Raw genomic sequence first — 20,655 nt, 5'->3', positions numbered from 1 at the left:
TATATATATAGAAGTATGTGACTCTCTATTATCTGGTCACAGATTTGTCCGAGAGGCCAGGGCTCTGTCTAAAACCCAGTCAGCCATGAACCTACCACCCACATGTGCATGCACACTCACTGTTTAGGGTTTTCTGCTCAGCTCGCTGCCTCTTTCAGCAACCAAAGGATGTGTGTGGTATCAGCATCCTGCACTTCATGTGTTTTGAAATAATGAATAGCTAAGTAAATATGGAGGCGGAGGAACAACACTGTCACCAAAATTCCCTGATAAAATTAAACTGAGGGGTTTGGAAATGATTTGTCTTACTGTCTATTTGTCTGCACTTCTTGGAGTTTATTCTGCAGTAAATGTAAGAGGTAACTGATTTTGACCGAATTTGTCTCACTACTAAAAGATAAATCTTGCTTAATTTTAGTTGTTGGCCAGCTCAAAAATAAATAACATACAACTTTCAGAACATTTTTTAAATTACATATTTTTTTCTGAGCGAAATGAAAAATAAAAAGGCATACAGGAAATAAAAATAACATATAATCCATTGCACACAGATTACCATGGTTAATACTTAAGATTGCTTGAATTTCTAACATTTTTCTGTATTTAAATTTTATAAAGTTAAATTATAATATGTATAGCTTGATATAGTTCTTTAACTTAATTTTGTCATTAGTATTAGTTATGTGCTGAAAATATAACTAATGGCTCCCATATTTTATTGTATACATGGACTGGGATTTACCTTACTCCCTATTTTTGGACATTTCATGTCTACCTCATAGAGTCGTTTTACATTTTTGTTATTTAAGTATTATCACAATAATAGCCTTATACGTAAATCTTTATGTGCAGCTCTAATTATTACCAGGGGTAAAAATCTAAGATGCAAAATTACTGGGGTAAACCTATAGGCATTTTTAAGGCTCTAAAAATGTGTTGCTGAGTTGCCCTCTAAAAAGTTGTACCAATTTGTACTAGCAATATGTGAAAGAGCTAGTTTTATCATTACACCTGTCCCAATGCTGGGTATTACTATTTTTTAAATTTTGCTAATTTAGAAATTAAAAACTGTACATCTTTCTTTCTCTCTTGCTTTCTCTCTTGCTTTCTTTCTTTTAGAGAGAGAGTGTGTGAGCAGGGGGTGGGGGGAAGGGTGGAGGGAGAGAAAGGGACAGACTCTTAAGCAGGCTCCACACCCAGCACAGAGCCCAATCGCACAACCCTGCGATCACGACCTGAACCAAAATCAAGAGACAGGCACTTCAACCGACTGAGCCACCCAAGCAACCCCATCATTATTATTTTAATTTGCATTTTAAAGTTATTAGTGAGATAAAATATTTTCATAAATTGTTATCTTCTTTTGGGAACTGTCTATGCATCTTTTGTCCATCTTTTTACTTATGTCTTTACTTAGAGCTAATAGTAACCCATTACCTGCTATATATTTTATAAATTTCCCCTTGATTTGTCACTTACTGTTAAGCTGTTTTTTTCTTATCCTGAGAAAACAGGTATTGGGTATAGTAAAATTAGGTTCAGAGGACCAGATTATAAACATTAATGTTCTATATGTCATATATTTATTAAAAGAAAGTAAGTATAGGGGCACCTGGGTGGCTCAGCCAGTTAAGCGTCTGCCTTTGGCTCAGGTCATGATCTCAGGGTCCTGGGATCGAGCCCCATGTCTGGCTCCCTGCTCAGCAGCAAGTCTGCTTCTCCCTCTGCCTGTAGCTCCCCCTCCTTGTGTGCTCTGTCTCTCTGACAAATAAATAAATAAAATCTTGAAAAATAAGAAAATTATATTAATTATAAAATTTATGCTACGTAATAGCTTACATTGAATAGGATCTGCTGTTCCCAGAGGAGTGAGTTACACGTTTCTAGAAAGCAGGTGCAGTGTCTTCTTCTTCCTTTCAAAGCCTATCACATCCTAGGATGTGTTATACTTTCAGTAGCTACCTATGAAATGATGGTCAACCAAAGTGAACATTCTGCTCTCAATTGATATGTGTCAGCTCAAAACGAGTGGGTGAACTACAGCCAGGGGGCCAAATCATCTCCTGTTTTTGTAAACAAGATTTTATTGAAGCACAGCCATGCTCAGTGTTTCCTCATTCTCTCCCAAACCTCACACTCCTTCCCCTGCCTCCGACAGCAGAGTTGAGGGACTGCAGCAGAGACCATATAGCCCACAAAGTCGAAATATTTTACAATCCGGCCCTACAGATAGCATGTGCTGGCTCCTGACCCAGAAGTTCTCCGTGGCTCTATGCCTTCCCTCACACTGAATGTACTCGGTCTTGCTCTCAAGGCTCTAATGCTATCACCAGCTCCCATCTCAGCTTCATAAAGTCTGAGGACAGAGCCCCACTGGGGTCCAGCCAGCTCACGGCCCTCAGGGCTCTCACTCTCCCACACCCATCCTTTACTGTCCCACTCTGCCTCACCCCCAAGCCACCTGTGTGAAGACAGTGTCAGGTCGCAGGCTGTGCAGGCAGCATCCTGGCCCCCCCACTCTTAGTCACATTTACCTAGTAGACGGAGTCTTGGGACTTGCCCTGACACATATGTCTGACAAGACTTCTGCTCAGGTAAATATTCTCCCTTCCCACTTAAGAAGGGAAGAGCTTGGTGGTTTTGCTTCATTGACCAGAGACTGACATGAGACCAATTCATGTGGGAGTGCCCAGCAGGACTAGCTCAAGCGACAGCTGTGCATAGAGCTGGGTTTTCCACTCCATGGCTCTGCCTTGAACTTTCTAGACAACTCTGGGAGAGGTGTTGCCTGTTCTTATTCTTGCGCAAATCCAGACTTCTCAGTCTTCCCAGATGGGCCTTCAAGGCCTTCACTTTAATATGATAAAAATCAAAAGACTCAGATCAAACTCGATGTGGCCAAAGAGATAGCTCATTGCCATTTTTCTCAGTAGGGGATGTGGTGGTCATTAGTGCAGTTTCACAGAGTTCTGGATCTCTTGCTTTTCTGTATGTGGTAAAATTGGTCTTCTCTACAATTAGGTTGTGGTTAGGTGCGGTCATGTGATTTGCTTTGGTCGACTAAATATAAGCATAAATGATGTGTGTTACTTCTGGGTTGAAGATATAAGGGCTAGCTTGTGCTTTACTGTAATTTCTTTTTTTGTGTGGTAAACAGCAACATTTGAGGTAGTGATTGTTTCCTCAGCCTGGGTCTGTGAGTAACTACAAATAACAGAGCCCTTTGCCGACCCTCAGTGAACATGGAATAAATCTCTGTTTATTATACAGAGATTTGGAGATTGTTTGTTACTACAGCATAATCAAGTCTCATCCTGACTGATACAACAGGGAATAACTGGAACCTCTACTTAATACAGCATGTACTGCCATTTACAGTTCTGTTTCTGAGGAATAACATGGGGAAATGCTTTCTATATAACAAAAAGAAAAGAAGGGTAAGATACAAATATATACTTAGTGTATCATTAATCTATTAAAAAAATGTTTTTAATATGCCACCACACCCCTTTCTCCCAAAGAAGTGAAGTGAAAATGTTTGAATGCCCATAATTATTGCCTTTACACTGGAAGTTTGTATTGTTTTCTTCTTTTATGTTTTCTGAATTTCCTTTGTACTTGAATACATTTTNAGTCTCTGTCAAATAAATAAATAAAATCTTTAAAAAAAAAATGTTTTTAATATACCACCACACCCCTTTCTCCCAAAGAAGTGAAGTGAAAATGTTTGAATGCCCATAATTATTGTCTTTACACTGGAAGTTTGTATTGTTTTCTTCTTTTATGTTTTCTGAATTTCCTTTGTACTTGAATACATTTTTAAATTTCCCAGTATATCATTTTTAAGTACCCAGCAGTGCTTGTTAGACAAAGAATGATCTCGCTATCCTCATCTCTCATTCTATATATCATCTCTTTCATCTCCAAGCATATCAAATGCATTGTATAGAACTCTCCTTTGGGTCTTCATCAACCCTTCGTCAACTTCATCAACCCCTTCATCAACCCTACGGAGTCTTCTTTCAAGGGCACATAGTTGCCTTTCAGAGGCTCCTAACCCAGTGAGCCTAGAAGGAGTGGATACATACACCGAGGATGTAAGAGATCAGGTCTTGGCCCATGGCTTCTTGCCCTCATGCAGGCAACCAAGCTGTCAACCAATATAACTTCAGGAGTTGATTCTGATACCATAGATATATATCATGCTTCCTTTAAAAAAGAGTTATCCTAGTCATCATGACATGGTTTATTAGCAGTTACAAACCATGTAACCTGACTTCCTCATTTTACAGATGGCGAGATTTGGCCAAGGGGTGTTAAGTGACTTTCTTGAATGAAATAACGACAGAAAAGTAAAAGGCCTTATGATTCCCAGGATAGTGGTATTCATTCTCTCATTCACTCTGAAACACGTCCTCTCTGCTATTTGCATGACTCTCAGGTCAGCTGTGTGGGAATTGTAAGGATGAATGAAGCACAACATTAGTACTCCAAGATTCTTATAATCAAGTATTGGAGATAAGGTATTCAAAAAACTGTTCTCATTAGCATAATTTGGGATAAAATTAAAGAAGCCGGATTTCTACATACCCTCAACAATTGATCAGATGTCTGTGTTTTTGTTGTTTTCTTTTGTTGCGTGAGACTCTTGTCTTCCCCGTAGGAACTTCCATCTGAGAACTGACCATAACCCCCAGGTCCACCATGGCACAGGTGCCTTGTTCCCCTTTTCTCTTCTGTGATTGCCAATCTTTTCCTTCTTTTCCCGTGATAACCCTTTCATAAAGGAAATATTAGATGGAATACCTGTATGTAATGAGTGGGGGAAACTTCAGTCCTCCTGTGCATCTCCTTTATTCCCACTACTGCATGCACACCTCTGACATGAACACACGGGGTTTCTTCTGCACCAGGAAATTCTCTGTGACACCCACTTGGTGTCCTGTGATTTAACTCAGTTATGACACCATTTATCTGGAAATAGCATGAGATCCCACCCATTACGGGCTCGGTCCCACAAGACTGCCCACCCCGCCCTCCACCCCCTACTTCAGATGCCAATGGTGAGTCCAGGTGGTCACCTGTGCTTCTGACCAATCAGCTAAAAATCTGAGGTTCCCACTGTCCCCTCCACAGGTTGGATGAATTTGCTAGAGCAGTCCACAGAGCTCAGGACGACGGTTTACTTACCATTTACCAATCGATTAGAAAAGGTTATGACAGGTGACGTAGATGAGCCTCCAGATGGAAGAAAAGCTTAGGGCAAGTTTGTGGGGTGTCCATGCCCTCTGCATGTGCCACTCTCCCAACACCAACATGTGCTCACCAATGCAGAAGCTCTTGGAAGCCCTACTTTAGGGATTGTTATGGAGGCTTTATCACATTGACATAACCAATCATTAACTTCATCTTTAACGCTTCTCCCCTTCCTGGAGAATGGGGGGTGAGGGTGAGAGGTGCGGCTGAAAATCCTAAGCTTCTAATCAGAGCTCGGTCGTTCTGGTAACCCGCCCCCATCCAGGAGCTCAGCAAGGGTCACCTCTTCACAACAAAAGACAGTGTTATCATCCAGGAAATTTCAAGGGAGTTGGGAACTCTGTCAGGAAGTGAAGTCAAAGGCCAAACATTAGAACAAAAGATGCCCTTAGTGCTCTTATCTCATAGGAAATCACAAGGATTTTAGGAATTCTGTGTCAGGAACCTGAGTCAGAGACCAGTACATATATTTTCCATTATTTCACAAAAGCAGATAAAAACAGTGGTGAAACTGGAGTGAGGGATATAAACACCCTACCATATGTCCCTGCAAAGGCCTCTAAGGTACATATGTGCTTCTTGGAACATATTCAGAAAATCCTATAGCTCTCAGACTATCACTCTATCCTAAAGCCCACCTTATTTATGTATCCTCAGAATCCCCAGAAATGCCTGCCCCGTGTCCAGCTTCCTTCCACACAGAGGAGAGCTGTTCCATTGAGGGAGGTGGGCACTGGAGGAGGAAACACTAACAGCCTCATTTGCCTGGGCTCATGAGTTTTTAATTGTGCCAGAAGCCAGTGTATTTTTTATAGTTTTCTATGGCTTTACAGGAAGTACAAATACTACATGAGGGTTCAGAGATGGGGAAAAATATCACTTTAGGCTGGGGATAATCAGGGAAGAGGGAAGTTTTCATGGAGGAGGTGACATTTGAACCAGGCAAGAATGGAGACAACAGACTTCTAGATAGAAGAGAACAGGGAGGAAGGCAGAGGCAGGAGACATGGGCATCTGTGGGAAAAGGCATGGGCTCCTAGCCTGGGAAGAGCCAGGTGGGAGATAAAAGACTGTTGGGGTCATCCCGTGAGCCAGGAGTTCCAGGCAAAGGGGGTTAGATTTTACTCATCAGGCACGGTGCCTCTGTCAGGTCTCAGCAGAAAGCAGAGGGCACACTCAGGAGGGGTGACTGAGGCATGCTTATAAGTTATTACTAGTTACAAAGACAAGAGCAAGGTTGGGGGAGACCGGTGGGAGAGGTTGAGCACTCTGGAACTGGCAAGAGCAGGGAAGAGTTGACCAGCCCAAGGCCTGAAGGGGAAAGGGGAAAGGGGAAGAAGGAGTTACCACAGGCTGGTGAGAAACAGCGGTAGGAGAGGGCCACCCACAAGGATAAAGCCAGTCTGCAACGTGTGTGGGAGATTGCTGAAGCATGCACACCAAACCTCACTCTGCTGCCCACTGCAATCTTATTTACCTTCTGGCCTGAGCGGAAAGCATGGGATGGAAGCTAGGGAGAAGAGAGCCCACTGAGCAGTCCAATGTCATCCTCCTGGGACCTGAGCAGGGTAGAGCAGAGAGGAGAATGAGTCTGCAGGAAACAACGGAAATGTCTGGTGCAATGGGGAACTAGCAAAGGTTTTGAATAGGCGAGCCCCACGAACTGAGCTGACTGCAGGCCAGAGAATGGAGGGAACAAGGCTCTTGTAATAGGTCTGGAGAGAGAGGCTGAAGACGCAGACCCTGGGCAGTGGTAGAGGGGCACAAGGGTTAGGAACTATGCTGCCCTCAGATACATGAGCTTTTCCCCTTTAGCAGTTTCTCACTCCAATCAGATTTTTGAGAGCTTATATACTTTCTGATCAGGAAACTGATTTTCCTATTTGTGGACTTCTCTCCTCAGATTTGAACCTGTGGTCTCAGGAGCTGGGGTGACCTGATGGGACATCCTCAAGAAGCTTCTGGACTCTGAACAAGAGAGAGTAGCACCTGGCCACATGTGCTCAGGGGAAGGCAGGCAGGCCACCCCTCACAGGCCCAGTTGCTCACCTCTGCAGTCTGACTCTAAGCAAGCACTATAGCACTTTAGAAAATGACCGCTCAGATCCTAGACCCCGATGCGTGTTCTGAGGCTCCTTCTTGTTGCCAGCCTGAAAACAAAGGGAATCCCCCCACACACACTTATCCAAACTGATTTCCAGAAGCAGAGATGAGTGGAAATTTTCAGGTACAGAAATGGACCAATTGCCAATAGAGTTATTTTTATCTGCAATTTCTTCTGGATTCCAGAAAAGCCTATTGAGTCCATGAACTCACAGAGCTTTAAACAAAGTCGAGCCATAATTGATATGTCATACAGCTTAGTGGAATCTTGAAAGAATCTGAGTTATTTTAATTAACAGAAAGCATTTAAGTACACAGTGGACAACTCCAAGTTGTGGAGAAAGGCCATTGAGTATTTTTGTGAGATCTAAATCACGAAGCATTTGTTTTAACCTGTAATGGCACCATATTAAATGATTTTTTAAAAACTACATCTTCTCTGTTAAAAATGCTGTTTTTTTTTTAACCTCAGAAACCAATGGCATACATTTAAAAAATTTGGCTAATATGCTGTCCCTGCAAAGATATCAGATGGGTACCCGTAATGGTCAAAGCCCCAAATGAAGGCTCCTTTCCTGGCCCTCTCTCTGACTTTAAACTCCACCTTTCAGTGCTCTGTCCACGTCTGTGACACAGTGACATTCACGAGTCGAGGTCTTTGATTGCTGGCGCTGTAGAAATGCTGTGGAATCCCCTTATGTGTGTGTCGAGGGGGAGGGTAACTGCATGTAGCAACAACCCGTTAATCCTGCTTAATTTGGTCTGTGTGCTGCAGCCGCCAAGGTCGGGGCACTGGCTGACCTATGAACTATCCAAATGGTGCATCGTCGAGCACAGCAGAGTCCTCCTAGGTTAGTGGGTTGTCGTTTTCAGTTTGGAACCATGAGGACTGGAGCACATGTTCTATCTTCCCCTTAGACTGTGAGCTCCCAGAACGCAAGAAGGGAGCAGGATTTTGTCAATGCTGCGATGTCTTGGGTGGAATAGATGCCTCATGCACGATTGGCTCTAAGACGCATCCCAATATGGAAGAGGATGGCTACGAATAACACTCTTACTTAGTATGACCTTAATATGATTGGCTAAAAGGAATGTAATGATAATCCTTAAAAACAAAAGAGCTGGATGAGTTCTGTGTCTTTAAAAAAAAAAAAGGAGCTTTTACAAAGGATGCAAAAATAGCATTTGGGAGTGTTTGAGGAATTGAGAAAGGCCGAACAAACGAAAATCACCTATGATCTCATCATCTCAACACAAGTATTTTCATTTTTGCTGTTGGCGTTTGGTCCTTGTCCAGACATGTACACGATTTCAGCCATAGTTGTGATTTTCTGTTCTTTTTTTTTTTTTTCCAAATTTATCATTGTACCATGGGCTCCCACCTATGTGGCTGACTAGTTCTCCTAATTATCATTTTTAATGGATGCACAAGTCACAGATCATAGTGAGCAAGGATTGGGCCCAAACTCTCTTCATCCCCTGACCACCATAAGCCCATATTTTGACTAGTGGACTACAGTGACATTTAGGGTCCCTAAGGACTAGTATCAGTTCAGAGTTGTTTAGGAATCCCTGAAAGGCCTGGGAATTTCCATTTCCCCCAGCGCATAAACACCTTCATAAATGACCTCAAGTCCCTTTGGGGATGGCTTCGAGGAAGATCTACAGTATTTGTGGCATTGTTGCAGGGTCCTTTCTGAGAACTGGGGAAGAAGCTATGACTCTCAGTTGTGAAAACTCAAGTCAGATTTCTATCATGTAGATCAAGTAATGCTTTGATAGACTGGCCATCAACTTAATTCTTAGGGCCAACCACCACTGAAGATTTCCTACAAGTAAAGGATTCTGATTGCTCTTCTGGGATCTTATCATCTCCATTGAAATCAGGAAGCCCATCTCAGGGGCAGCATTTCCCTCCAGCACCCTTGGCCTGCAGAAAACAGCCATCTGGAGGTATCCAAGGTGGCTGGGGCTCCCTCACTAATGCATTTCTCAATGCTTTGGTGAAGGGAATATTCCTTGGGCCCTTTCAAGATGAGGAAAGATGCACAGGTTACATATGATAAATTACTCCATTTTCCCTAACTCCTTAAGCCTTTAGGATCCTTCCTGTACATTATTCCACAGAAATTCTATCAACTCATTGTCACCGTTGAGCACAGGTTTCAGCCGAACAACTAAACAGACCACTCCCAGCTGCTCAAAGTCATACATTTGTTTCAGCTTGCTTTCACTGTGTAACACAGCTTATGTCATATGTTTCTCATGTATGCTTTTATGATTGTGTAATTAGCAATTTAGGCTGGGTTCAGCGGGGGCAACTCATTTCTGCTTTATGGGGCATCAGCTGGGCTCACTCACACATTTGCAATCAGTTGACACATTGCTTGGAAGATGCTGGCCTTAGGTGGCCCTGCTCACATGTCTTGGAGTTGGTGCTGGCTGCGGGCTGAGCCACGTACCTTCAGCAGGTCTATCCATGCTTCTGCAGTATGGAAGCCAGCCCAAAACAGCAAAAAGAGGGACAACCCCAATGTGCAAGTAGTCTTCAGGTTTCTGTTTGCATCACATTTGTTAATGTCTCATTGGCCGAAGCAAGTCAGGTAGCTAGGCCAAAATCAATGTGGGAGGGACTTACGTGAGAGCCTGATCTATAAAATAGTATGATTCCCTGGAGGCTACTGCTGTAACAGTCTACCATAGCATTAAGTCCAAAAACCCATGGAGAGTGTATTATATCAGGATTACCTAAATTTGGCCCCAGTCCAAGGTTGTATTCTGTTTCTCTTGGTCTGATACCCCTAGAGTCCATCCCAATGTTTATTAGGTAGGTTTCTTCCAGTATGAATTTAACAAAATCTTGTGATTCTTTTGGAGTAAAGCCTTTTCCTCCAGAGCCAGACTCTGCCCTTCTCCCCCTGAATATGCTGGGATCTGACTCTAAATAAAAGCCCAAAGACCGTTAGAGCTTAGAGCAGTGGGTGTAGAAAGGACAGGGATCCCCATGCAAGGCAGCTGCCTCATCTGTGCTTATTACAGGTTTTCAAGCACAGGAGGGCTGGGATCATCAAATAGGGCTTGAGAGGCTTCTTCCCAGGGAAGCTCAGGGATATTGAGGGGTTAGGGGAGGTCAAGATTTTCAGCATCATCCAAGTCCGCCCAAACGTTCCTGTTCCTAGTCATCAGAGTCCTATTCCTTCCAAATTTCTGCCTCAACTTCCACACGTGAGACTTGGCCAGTCTGTGACTGTTTGACTTGGGTCTGGTTTTTTAGATACATCTGTCCTGTGACTAAAAGGAATAAGAGACACGGTCTGGACAGGCTTAGAAGCCATCTGATGCTCTGAAGATGATTTGAGCGGCGAGCTCTGGGCTCCTAGTTTCCTTCCTGCGAGCACCCTGGTGCAGTCCGAAGCAGCCACCTTACCCTGCATTCCTCATGACTGTCTTTGCCACCAGAAGGCGACTGTTAGTGCATCTCCAAATCCCGGCCTCCTGCTGGCACTCAGACCTAACATGAATAGACCGTAATGTAATGAATCACAATGCCATTGCCTGCCGTAGATTACTGGTTCCCATTTTCCACTGGCAAAGAGTTAAGCTCTGAGTTCGAAGCAAATAAACCCCAGCATCCTGTTTTTCAGAGTCTGTTTCCTAGGACCACTGCTGATCCAGTCCTGTACCAGCCAGGGTCCAGGCAGGAAAGTGGAGTGGATTTAATATTAGGAATTGGTTATAAAGATATTAGAAGGCAGAAAGAGCAAAAAGTAGATACCAAAGAAACCCAAATATTAGAGCTGCAGACAGCAGCTAGCTTTCTGCTGTGGGCTGCTGACAGAAATGACAAATGCAGGAACTGGAAACAGGAAGGAATTATCTGCTTCCCACATTCCCATCCCCAAGGGCCTCCCATCTATTGAACTTTACAGGAAGCCAGCTGGCAAGGGACACTGGTAAATGCAGTTTGCTGAATTCTAGCCCGAGCCTGGCGGAACAGAATAGAGGAAGATAAGCTTAGAACGGAGAATGGGAGGTAAATAACCAATTCCTGCATCAAAGCTTATCTAGGTAAACGGAGATATATTTCCTGAGAGGGGAAAATACAGAGGCAGTGGATTCCAGTTACATTGTGGCACAAGGAATATGGCATTTGCCCATATAACGAGGGCCTAATATACATTTATTGATTAATTGGAGAAGAAGATAGCAATAGAGAACTGCTTTGGCCAGGAGCATAGGACAAAATAAATTTATTTTTAAATGCATTTTGTAGAGGAAGTTGTATCAGTTGCATCATTTGGTTGCAACTGAAAGAAAACCTGGAGCAAATGGGCTTATATTAAAAAAAAACAGAATGCATTTGCTTATGTAACAGAACAGCCAAAGGTGTGGGTGGGCACAAGGGTCTAACGATGACATCATGATCCAGGTTCTCTCTACCACCTCTTCCTTCTGCTTCCTTTTTGTGATCTATTGTCAAGCATGACTTTGTATTTTCAACAGTAGGCTCCTCTTAGGGGAAGTAAACTTCAAATAGCATGTTTGCGGCTCTGTTCTGTTTGTCCTATAAAAATAGAATTCCATGTTAGAACAGATGCAAGAAGTATAGAGGAAGCAACTAATGCCCAGAATTTGGAGTTGTACAGATCAAATAGAAATATAACCAGGTTAGAAAAAAAAAAAAAAAAAGAGAGAGAAAAGAAATATAATCACACTGCTGGTCAAATCAGGCAACTTCCCAGGGTCTTGATCCCCCTTTGCTTTAAAACTCAGCACATGAAATGCTCTACCTATGGGTAATTTAAAGTTTAAATCAAAACAAAATTTAAGGAGGCCTGTTCAATCATAACATTGGCAAATGTTTTTTTAATGATAACACATATTGCTCCAGAATATGTCGTTAAATTGGTAGACTCATAAATTATTAGTGGTCATATAAATCAGTACAATTTTTTTTGAGGCATATTTGTCTATAGATTGGAGGCCATACAATTTGTCATACCATTTGTTTAATTGTACTCTGTAAATCTGTAAATCTGAAATAATTCAAAAAGATATAGAAAGCTAAAGACATGGAGACATTCACTGTAAATATAAATATGTGATTTTTAAAAAGATTTTATTTATTTCTTTGACAGAGAGAGAGAGCACGAGCATGGGTAGCGGTAGGCAGAGGGAAAGGGAGAAGCAGGCTCCGCATGGAGCAGGGAGCCTGATGTGGGACTCGATCCAGGATCCTGGGATCATGAGCTGAGCTGAAGGCAGACGATTAACCAGCTGAGTCATCCAGACATCCCTAAATATGTGATTTTTTTAAAAAAAGCTTTTCCATAACATTGAGTGAAAAAAAGCAAGGTATATAACTCTATACTCAGTTAAAGTTAAAAAAAATGAACTAAAAAAATATAGCAAGAACCATGTCAAGGTTTATACCTCTACCCAAAAATACCATTCCAAGGATTTTTCTAAAGGAAATCCATAGACTGAAGTAAAATATGTCTTATATGAAAAAATGTACTCATTACAGTCTTATCTAAATGGTCGCAAACTGGAAATAACCTGTCAAACAAAATGGAAGTGAGTTAGCGATAGTAATTTGTATTTACATTGCAGACTACTATCGAGTCGTAAAATGACAGTTCAAAAGATTATATGGAAATATGGAATAATTGTTATAATTTTAAGTGAAAAAAATAATTTCTCACCCTGAGCCCATCACTGCATCACTCAGTTTATGTATGTGATCTCTTTTCACGCTCGCACGGTCTGATGGGCAGAAAGGGTGTGATCTTCATTGTTAGATGAGAAGGTGCAGACAAAGTTCATTAGTAATTTTCCCAAATTCACACAGTCAGTAGAGCCGGGATTCAAACCTAAGCTAACTGACATGGAAGCCCTTTCTCCTTATCTAACTAGCATGCTATAAATCCCCAGACACTTGAGGATAAGTCGCAAAAGTAAAGAGAGAGAGAATCAGCCTGGAACAACAATGTGGGAGTCTTATAATAATGGTTTCCTTTTTATTACAATGTCAAGTCCAAATAAATAAATAACAAATAAGAAAAAAGAATGGAACAAAAAGCTGGAAAGAAGTATATACACTAAAATATTAATAAGGTTTTGTTAAAGTGGCAGAGCTGCATGTGGAACTTCCCCCTTTTCTCTATTTTACAAAAATTTTTGGTAATGTACAGCACTTTTGTAAAGTATTATTTTAAGTGTTCCCTTTGGCAGCACATACACTAAAATTGGAAAGATAGAATGTTAGCACGGCCCTGTGCACAAAATTCTGTAAAGCATTCCGTATGAAAATACAGCTATATAGCACGATATGGAAGCCAGAGCTCTTTATGCTTATTGATCGATGAAACACCGTGGTACTCAGAAACAGCAATGGTACTTCTGGCAATGTGTTATTAGAAATAGGAATATCTGTCATTTCCTTCAGAGATTTTGAGGAGAACTATGATTTCACTTATACGTGGAATCTAAACAAAAGAAATGAACAATGAGAACAAAAGAGAAAGAGGCTCAGAGGTACAGAAAACAATCTGGTGGTTGTCAGAGGGGAGGGATGGGGAGACAGGCAAAATAGGTGAAGGGGAGGAAGAGGTATAAACGTCCAGTTCTCAAATAAATAAGTCACAGCATAAGGAATATTGTCAATAATATTGTAATAATTCTGTATGGTGGCAGATGGTGCCTAGACTTACCGTGCTGATCCTTTCATAATGTCTGTACGTGTCGAATCACTATGTTGTATACCTGAAACTAACAAATATGATATATCAACTATACTTCAATTAAAAAAAACTGGGGGGATGACTTTCACAAAGTCCTGTTTTTAGCACATTTGGGAAGAAAATCTAAAAGCACATATTCCTTCCTTTTTTCCTTCCTCCTCTCCTTTGCAGTCTCAGCTGTGAAATTAGAATGGTAATAACAGTCTCTGTCTCTGTCAATGTGATGAGATTATGGTCAATTTTTATTTTCTTTATATTCTTCCTGTATTTGAAAGGTTTTATTTATATTTTTTATTTTATTATGTTCCATTAGCCAGCGTATAGTACAACATTAGTTTTTGATATAATGTTCAACGATTCATTAATTGCATATAACACCCAGTGCTCATCACCACACGTGCCCTCCTTAATGCCCAGCACCCAGTTACCCCATCTCCCCTCCCCCCTCCTTTCTATAACCCTCAGTTTGTTTCCTGGAGTCCAGAGTCTCTCATGGTTTAAAAAACACATTTTTCATTCATTCATTCATTCATTCATTCATTCATTCATATTTGTCAGACAGAGAGCATAAGCAGGGGGAGCAGCACTCAGAGGAAGAAGCAGCTCCCTGTTGAGCAAGGAGCCCGATGCGGAACTTGATCCCAGGACATCAGGACCTGAGCTGAAGGCAAACGCTCAACCAACTGAGCCACCCAGGCATCTTAACATTTTACATTTTTAATCTGAAAAAAATAGTAAACTTGATGTTTTTAAATTATTTTATTTAAATTTAAAAGATTCTTTAAAAAAATTTTGATATTTTAAGGACACCTAGGTGGCTCAGTCCATTAAGCATCTGCCTTCAGCTCAGGTCATGATCCCAGCGTCCTGGGATGGAGCCCCTTCTGGCTCTCAGAGGGGAGCCAGCTGCTCCCTCTCCCTGTGCCCCTCTTCCTGCTTGTGCTCTCTCTCTGTCTGTCCCTCTCAAATAAATAAATAAGTAAATAAAATCCTTTAAAAAATATTTTGAAATTTTAGTTTCAGTGTCTATCTCTTGAAAATCAAAAGGTTGCATGAATGCCGAAGACTATAGTATTTTTGGCAAAAATTTTACACGCATAGCCTGTTCTTTCCCTTACGTCAGGCGCACACTTTCACCCATGTTTTTAAGAGACGTTAAAAAGAAACTAAAAGAAAAGTTGACTGAGTGAAAGTGTGCAGAGGCGCTAGGGTTGCCAGCATCCTGCCCGCTCAGTCAGGTGTGACGTCGGCCTCTGCGCACAGCGCATGACTGGCCTCTGACAGAACGTGTGACACACGCATGTGACGGGCGAGCTCTCCCGTCTGCTCCACGTCGCGCTCTGGGGACTTGACCTCCGAAACCACCCTGCTGGGACCAGGCAGTTCAAGGGTGGGGAGTGTGAGGGGTCTTTCCAAAACACACACATTGTTTGAGTTCTTGTCTAAAAATGAAGAGAAGGAAAGAACAGTGAGTGTGAGGGGCTGGAATGTGACGGTTGGAAGCTGTTTGGGGAAATGCCAGTCCGACCATCTGCAGCTCGGCCCCATGAGAGGTGTCATGAAAAGTTTGAGCCCCGGAGTCCAGAGTATCTCATGGTCTGGGACATAATCTGAGGGTTACAGAAGGGAGGAGGTGGGGAGATGGGGTGACCGGGTGATGGGCGTTAAGGAGGGCACATGTGGTGATGAGCACTGGGTGTTACAGCCACCGATGAAATGTTGAACACTAAAAAAAAAAAGAAAGAAAGAAAACTTCAAGCCCAGGCTGGCAGACGCTGCACTTCTCTGAGTGTTCATCGATGAGACCGGGGGTTCACTGGACTCCCCAACAACATTGTCTCCCTTTCAGGGCCACCTCGGGGAAAAGGCCGCTGGTCTAGTCCCAGCGACCCATCAGATTCCATGTTGGGGCTTGGGACCCTGTCAGCGCAGTGTGAGATGTGAGGGGTTCACAGTCTTTATGAGATACACTACACTTTCAGGGGTTCTCCGGGGCTGGAGAAAGCCACATGGGAAAGGTTGTATAAAAAGCAAGGCCACAAAATAAATAATAAAATAAAATAAAATAAAATAAAATAAAATAAAATAAAATAAAAAGCAAGGCCACATACAGTTAAGGGTCTGATGAGAGGAAACAGACCATAAGTACAAAGGAGTTCAAGTGAGTGGGAAGAGAAGCACAAGACTAGGGAGGGAATGAGAAATGTACTGGGCCTGGAAGGTTTTTAGTGACAGGGAGGGAGTAGATCAGTAACGGTGGCAGGGCTGAAATTCAGAAACTTCGCCAACCTGCCCAGCAGTGGCACTGGTCCAAAGGCGAAGAAGCATCCTGGAAGCTGGTTGTTAAGTGGTGGCCAGGGGGCTATCTGGGGGGACCTAGGGGATGCAGCAAGTCTCAGGAGATGGCAGGATGGTGGGGGATCACTCAGGGTGCTCTGGACTGTGACTATTTTCTATCTAGATAGTTCTACCCACTACAGAGGTGCAACCATACCAGTATCTGCTGAAAATCAGCCTTGAATGATGGCAAGATGTATAACAATGTGTAAAACTTGCTTTTGTATATGGCATTTCATTTGATCTGTCTGTCAGTCTGTCTACCTGTCTAACTAGCCATCTGTCTGTCTGTTTCTCTGTCTGCATATTTACCTGTCTTTCTGTCTGTCTGGCCGCAGAGATCAAAAACATAGGTGAAGATGAAGACGTGGGTCTGAAGGGAGCCATCATGCATCTTTCATTCAGTCATCTCGTCATTCCTCTCACAAACTCAGGGCCCCTGGATGTTGTCAGCTGGGCACTCAGCTGAGGAGTCCACCCAGAGCTGGAATTGTCACATAGGATCTGGGTCTCATGCCACAAGCCCTGATATGCAGCCAGGTCAGAATCTGCAAATGGCAACAGGAGGAAACAAGTGAATCATAATCAGTATGGATCCGAGTCAGGCCTCAGGGGAGGCTGGTCTGACAGGGGGTCAAGGACAGATCAGAAATCTAGTCACAGTGTTTTGTCAGGAACTGATGGCTATCCAGCTTTGCAAACAGGTTTGAGAAGGAAACAAATGGAGCCCGAACCAATTGGACTCGACAGTAGTAACATCATCACCATTTCGATTTCTGTGGCACTTTAAGATTTGCAAAGCATTTTCCAATATCTAGTTGAGCCTTACTGCCAACTGGTAAAGCAAACAGTGCAAACATTCTCATCTCAGTGATAAGGCAAATCAGGTTGAGAGAAGGAAAGTAACTTGCCCAATGCACCCATTTCTTTTTAAGCAGAGTTACCAGTTGGTTAGCTCAAGGAGATGCCATAAGCACAGAATATCTTCATTTTTATCACAGCACATACAGAGAGTTGCATTAATATGCATGTACGTCAGTTAAGATGGCTGGGAGAAGAGGTCAGACTCACAAAACATCTATTAAAAAAAATTGTCTTTTTTTTCTCTTTACCTCTGTCTTAATCAGCGACCCACATAAGGACATAGAAGATGAGCCTGTGTTATCTGAAGGCTAATTAAGTGGGGAGAACAGTCGGTCAGGTAAGTGAGAGTTTTCTAATTTAAAAATCCCAGCTTCACTAAGTCAAGACCAAAGAGATAGAGTAAAAGTCTTTGTTTTTAGGTGTGTGGGCAGATGGTAGAAGATGGAAGAAGCTTGCTTTGTTAGCAATGAATATGAAAAAATTCTGGGGACTTAATATAAAACAATGAGTGCCATCATACTCATAAACTACAAATGTGTCATAACCACAAAGGCGGGTTAAACTGAAATCCAGTTGCTAAAAAGCGAAGAACGTTAGCACATCTGAGAGCAGGATACTGTTTAGGACTGGGAACAAATAGTTTTGCTGTACCTTCGATGTGTAGACCAGCCTGCACCTGGAGTGTTTTGTTCTCTTCGAGGCCCTACTTAACCGGGACATTGATAGATGGGAATAGATCTGGGGCGGGGCACCCAAAATAGTGACGGGGCTGGAAAATACCGTGGATTAGGACTGTTTAAAGGAATTAGGTGTATTTTTCCTGGAGAATTATCAAGGGAAGACGTGAAAGCAAGTTCAGGAGGTACAAGTGACACTGAAGTAGTTTGACCCAGAACCAGAACGATCTCAAAGTTCCTCTCCAAGACCTGGAAATACACGCACCTCAGCACTACCAGTTTTAGGATGCTCTCGAAGGTATTCTTCCCTGAGGAGGGAAACTCGTGAGGTCTCCTTTTTATCCTACGATCCTATAACTGTTCAAACTACTCATTCAACTTCCTTCAGGGTCAGCGGGGAGTGGAGGGTGATGGGGCAATGAGCTGGTTTCCAGCTCTACCCTCTCTGATGCATCTGGTTCTAGGGTGGAGCTTCACGTATGTTTCACAACAAATACCAGAGACCCGGATCTTTCATCAGCAGCATGACTTTCTAGATCTTATCCTCAAATGACCTTTCCTCTACCCAGATATTCCAATCAATCTATCATCGAATAAGCCCAGTTTCTGCACCTCATTGGTATGGCTCCTTGAGAACTATGTCAGCTTGCCATATTCCTTTTTTTAAAAAAGATTTTATTTATTTATTTGACACAGAAAGATAGAGAGAGAGAGCACAAGCAGGGGGAGTAGCAGAGGGAGAAGGAAAAACAGGCTCTCCACTGAGCAGGGAGCCCGACACAGGACTGGATTCCAGAACCCTGGGATCATGACCTGAGCCAAAGGCAGATGCTTAACAGACTGACCCACCCAGGCACCCAGCCATATTCCTCTCTCAATATTATTACTTTTTCCTCTAAACTCTGTTTTTAAACTCAAACATCCCGTTTTCAATACTCCTTGTATCCAAGAACAGAGCGAGGCTAAAGACACAAACGAGAAACTATGTAAAGGGTAGTCAGTGTCTGCCTTCACCTGGAGGATAACGTCAGGATTGAGGAAGAGCTGAGGTGAAGTTCTGGGTTTGCTTTTAAGGTGGTAGCCAGGAGTCACTCTCCCTTAGAGAACTGCATCCAGATAGGATCAGGCACTGCAGACAAAGGAAGTGGTTGCGCCTGGGCCTGTGAAGAGAGAGGCTGGGAAGTCCCTACCCTTCCCTCTATGCACATACCACCTGCATGTCTCCATCTTTCTGCCTGAACACTCACCTTCAGAGATAATTTCCTTTAGGCCTCAAAGCCTTTTTAGACTTTAAGAAGCTCCTAGGAGCTATTCATTAACTCGACCAGGGCGACATACAAGACTGGGAGAAAGGGCCGTTTTCAGGGAGGTAGGGTCCAGGGCTCCCCTTGGAAGTGCAGTCATGGGAAAACCACACTGTTCCTCTCTTTCATGTATTTACCACCGATTTAGTGCTAAGCACTATATATTAGGCACAGGGGAGACGGAAATAGTAAGACATCATTCCTGTCCTCAAGGGACTTGCAGATCATAGAAGTCGTCTTTCTGACCTTTTACATAGTTGTATCCTATATGAAAGGAAAGATGTTCTAAGATGACTCAAATGGGGAAAGCAGCTGGGGTATGTGTGGTTGGGTAACCCACGATGGGGCTTTTACCCTCCCATCATTGGGAGGCGGCGGGGGGGTAGCTAGAAACCACTGGTTTGGTCAGTGGAAGGCAGTACACCCAGGGAGGGAACAGGGGTCCTGGAAGGACTGGAGGGATGTCTAACAGAACCTCTCAGTCAAGTGCTGGGGCCATGAATTTTTCTGTAGGATTTTATGTTTTCAGGTAATCCTTTACAGAATTAAGTGAGGAGCCCCCCACCCCCCAGGCCAATACTGGTAAGGCCGAAGAGCTAGAGTTCCTCAGGACTTTCTTTTGGAGCCTCAGACAGAGGAAGGCAGATGAGAGACGTGGCATGCTATAAAAGCCGACTTTTTACCCCAAAACACTGGAGGATAGTGAAACACTCTCCATCAGTAACAACGGCTAACTTCTGCAGAGATACACAACCACAGGGGGTGCGTGGCAGAATCTCATGGGGAAAGGGGGAAATCGGAAGTGATTTCATAAAGTTTCCTACTTGGGTTTAGATGACCTTTTCCCACCTGAGTTGAGACCGGTAGATACAGGCCTGAGTCAGAGCTGCTCTGTCACTTACCAGCGACCCGCCCAGAGGCGGGTTCCTCTCTGAGCCTGTTTCCTCACAGGTGAGATAATCAATCTTCCCCCGCAGCATCGTTGACAGGAGTAAGCATAGCATACTAATGTACCCACCCTGGTTAGTATGTAGCAAATAGCCAAAGCTATTCCAGTTAGGATCTTGGTTTTACATTTATGTGATTAAACTAATTATTAAGGGTTTTTTCCCCCCTGAAACAGTCAACCTCAAAGGTAAATTTAAAGTGTTCTTTCTGGGAAAAAAAATCTGGCGAGTTGGAAATAGCAGCTTCTCTCCACCTCCACACCCCAACTTCCTCTTTCCAGCAATTAAGATGTCATGAAATACTGACCCCCAGTTTAAGCTGGGGTGCCTCATTACATAGGGCAATTTTCTGTTAGGAGCTTATTTCCTGAAAATCCCAGGATTTTCCCTTCTGCATGAAGGCTGACTGAGCAGACTCTCTTGT

At 42.9% G+C, this 20,655-nt stretch overlaps 1 protein-coding gene and 1 long non-coding RNA gene across 6 annotated transcripts in view; one reads left to right on the top strand and one right to left on the bottom strand.

The window, feature by feature from the left end:
• The window catches only part of LOC105239505, a 71,058-nt gene extending 64,218 nt beyond the window's left edge, over positions 1 to 6,840 (bottom strand). For both annotated transcript variants that reach the window (XR_004621706.1, XR_004621705.1), the window contains exons 1-3: positions 6,734 to 6,840; positions 5,191 to 5,596; positions 4,591 to 4,776 (exon numbers count right to left, since the gene is read on the bottom strand). This is a non-coding gene — a long non-coding RNA (uncharacterized LOC105239505). The remainder of the gene's footprint in view (positions 1 to 4,590; positions 4,777 to 5,190; positions 5,597 to 6,733) is intronic.
• PDCD1LG2 (programmed cell death 1 ligand 2) overlaps positions 1 to 16,888 on the top strand; it is an 85,807-nt gene extending 68,919 nt beyond the window's left edge. For 2 of the 4 annotated variants that reach the window (XM_034647006.1, XM_034647008.1), the window contains one exon: positions 16,778 to 16,888. In XM_034647006.1, the coding sequence (XP_034502897.1) occupies positions 16,778 to 16,792 (15 nt within the window). In that variant the 3' untranslated portion in view covers positions 16,793 to 16,888. The other 2 variants (XR_004621703.1, XM_034647007.1) reach the window with 2 other exon arrangements.
• The last annotated feature ends 3,767 nt before the right edge of the window (positions 16,889 to 20,655 follow it).

This window comes from Ailuropoda melanoleuca, chromosome 17 (genome assembly GCF_002007445.2).
Source record: "Ailuropoda melanoleuca isolate Jingjing chromosome 17, ASM200744v2, whole genome shotgun sequence".
NCBI lineage: Eukaryota > Metazoa > Chordata > Mammalia > Carnivora > Ursidae > Ailuropoda > Ailuropoda melanoleuca.
Note: the sequence above shows the minus strand (reverse complement) of the source record. Positions and strands in the feature narration are given on the sequence as shown.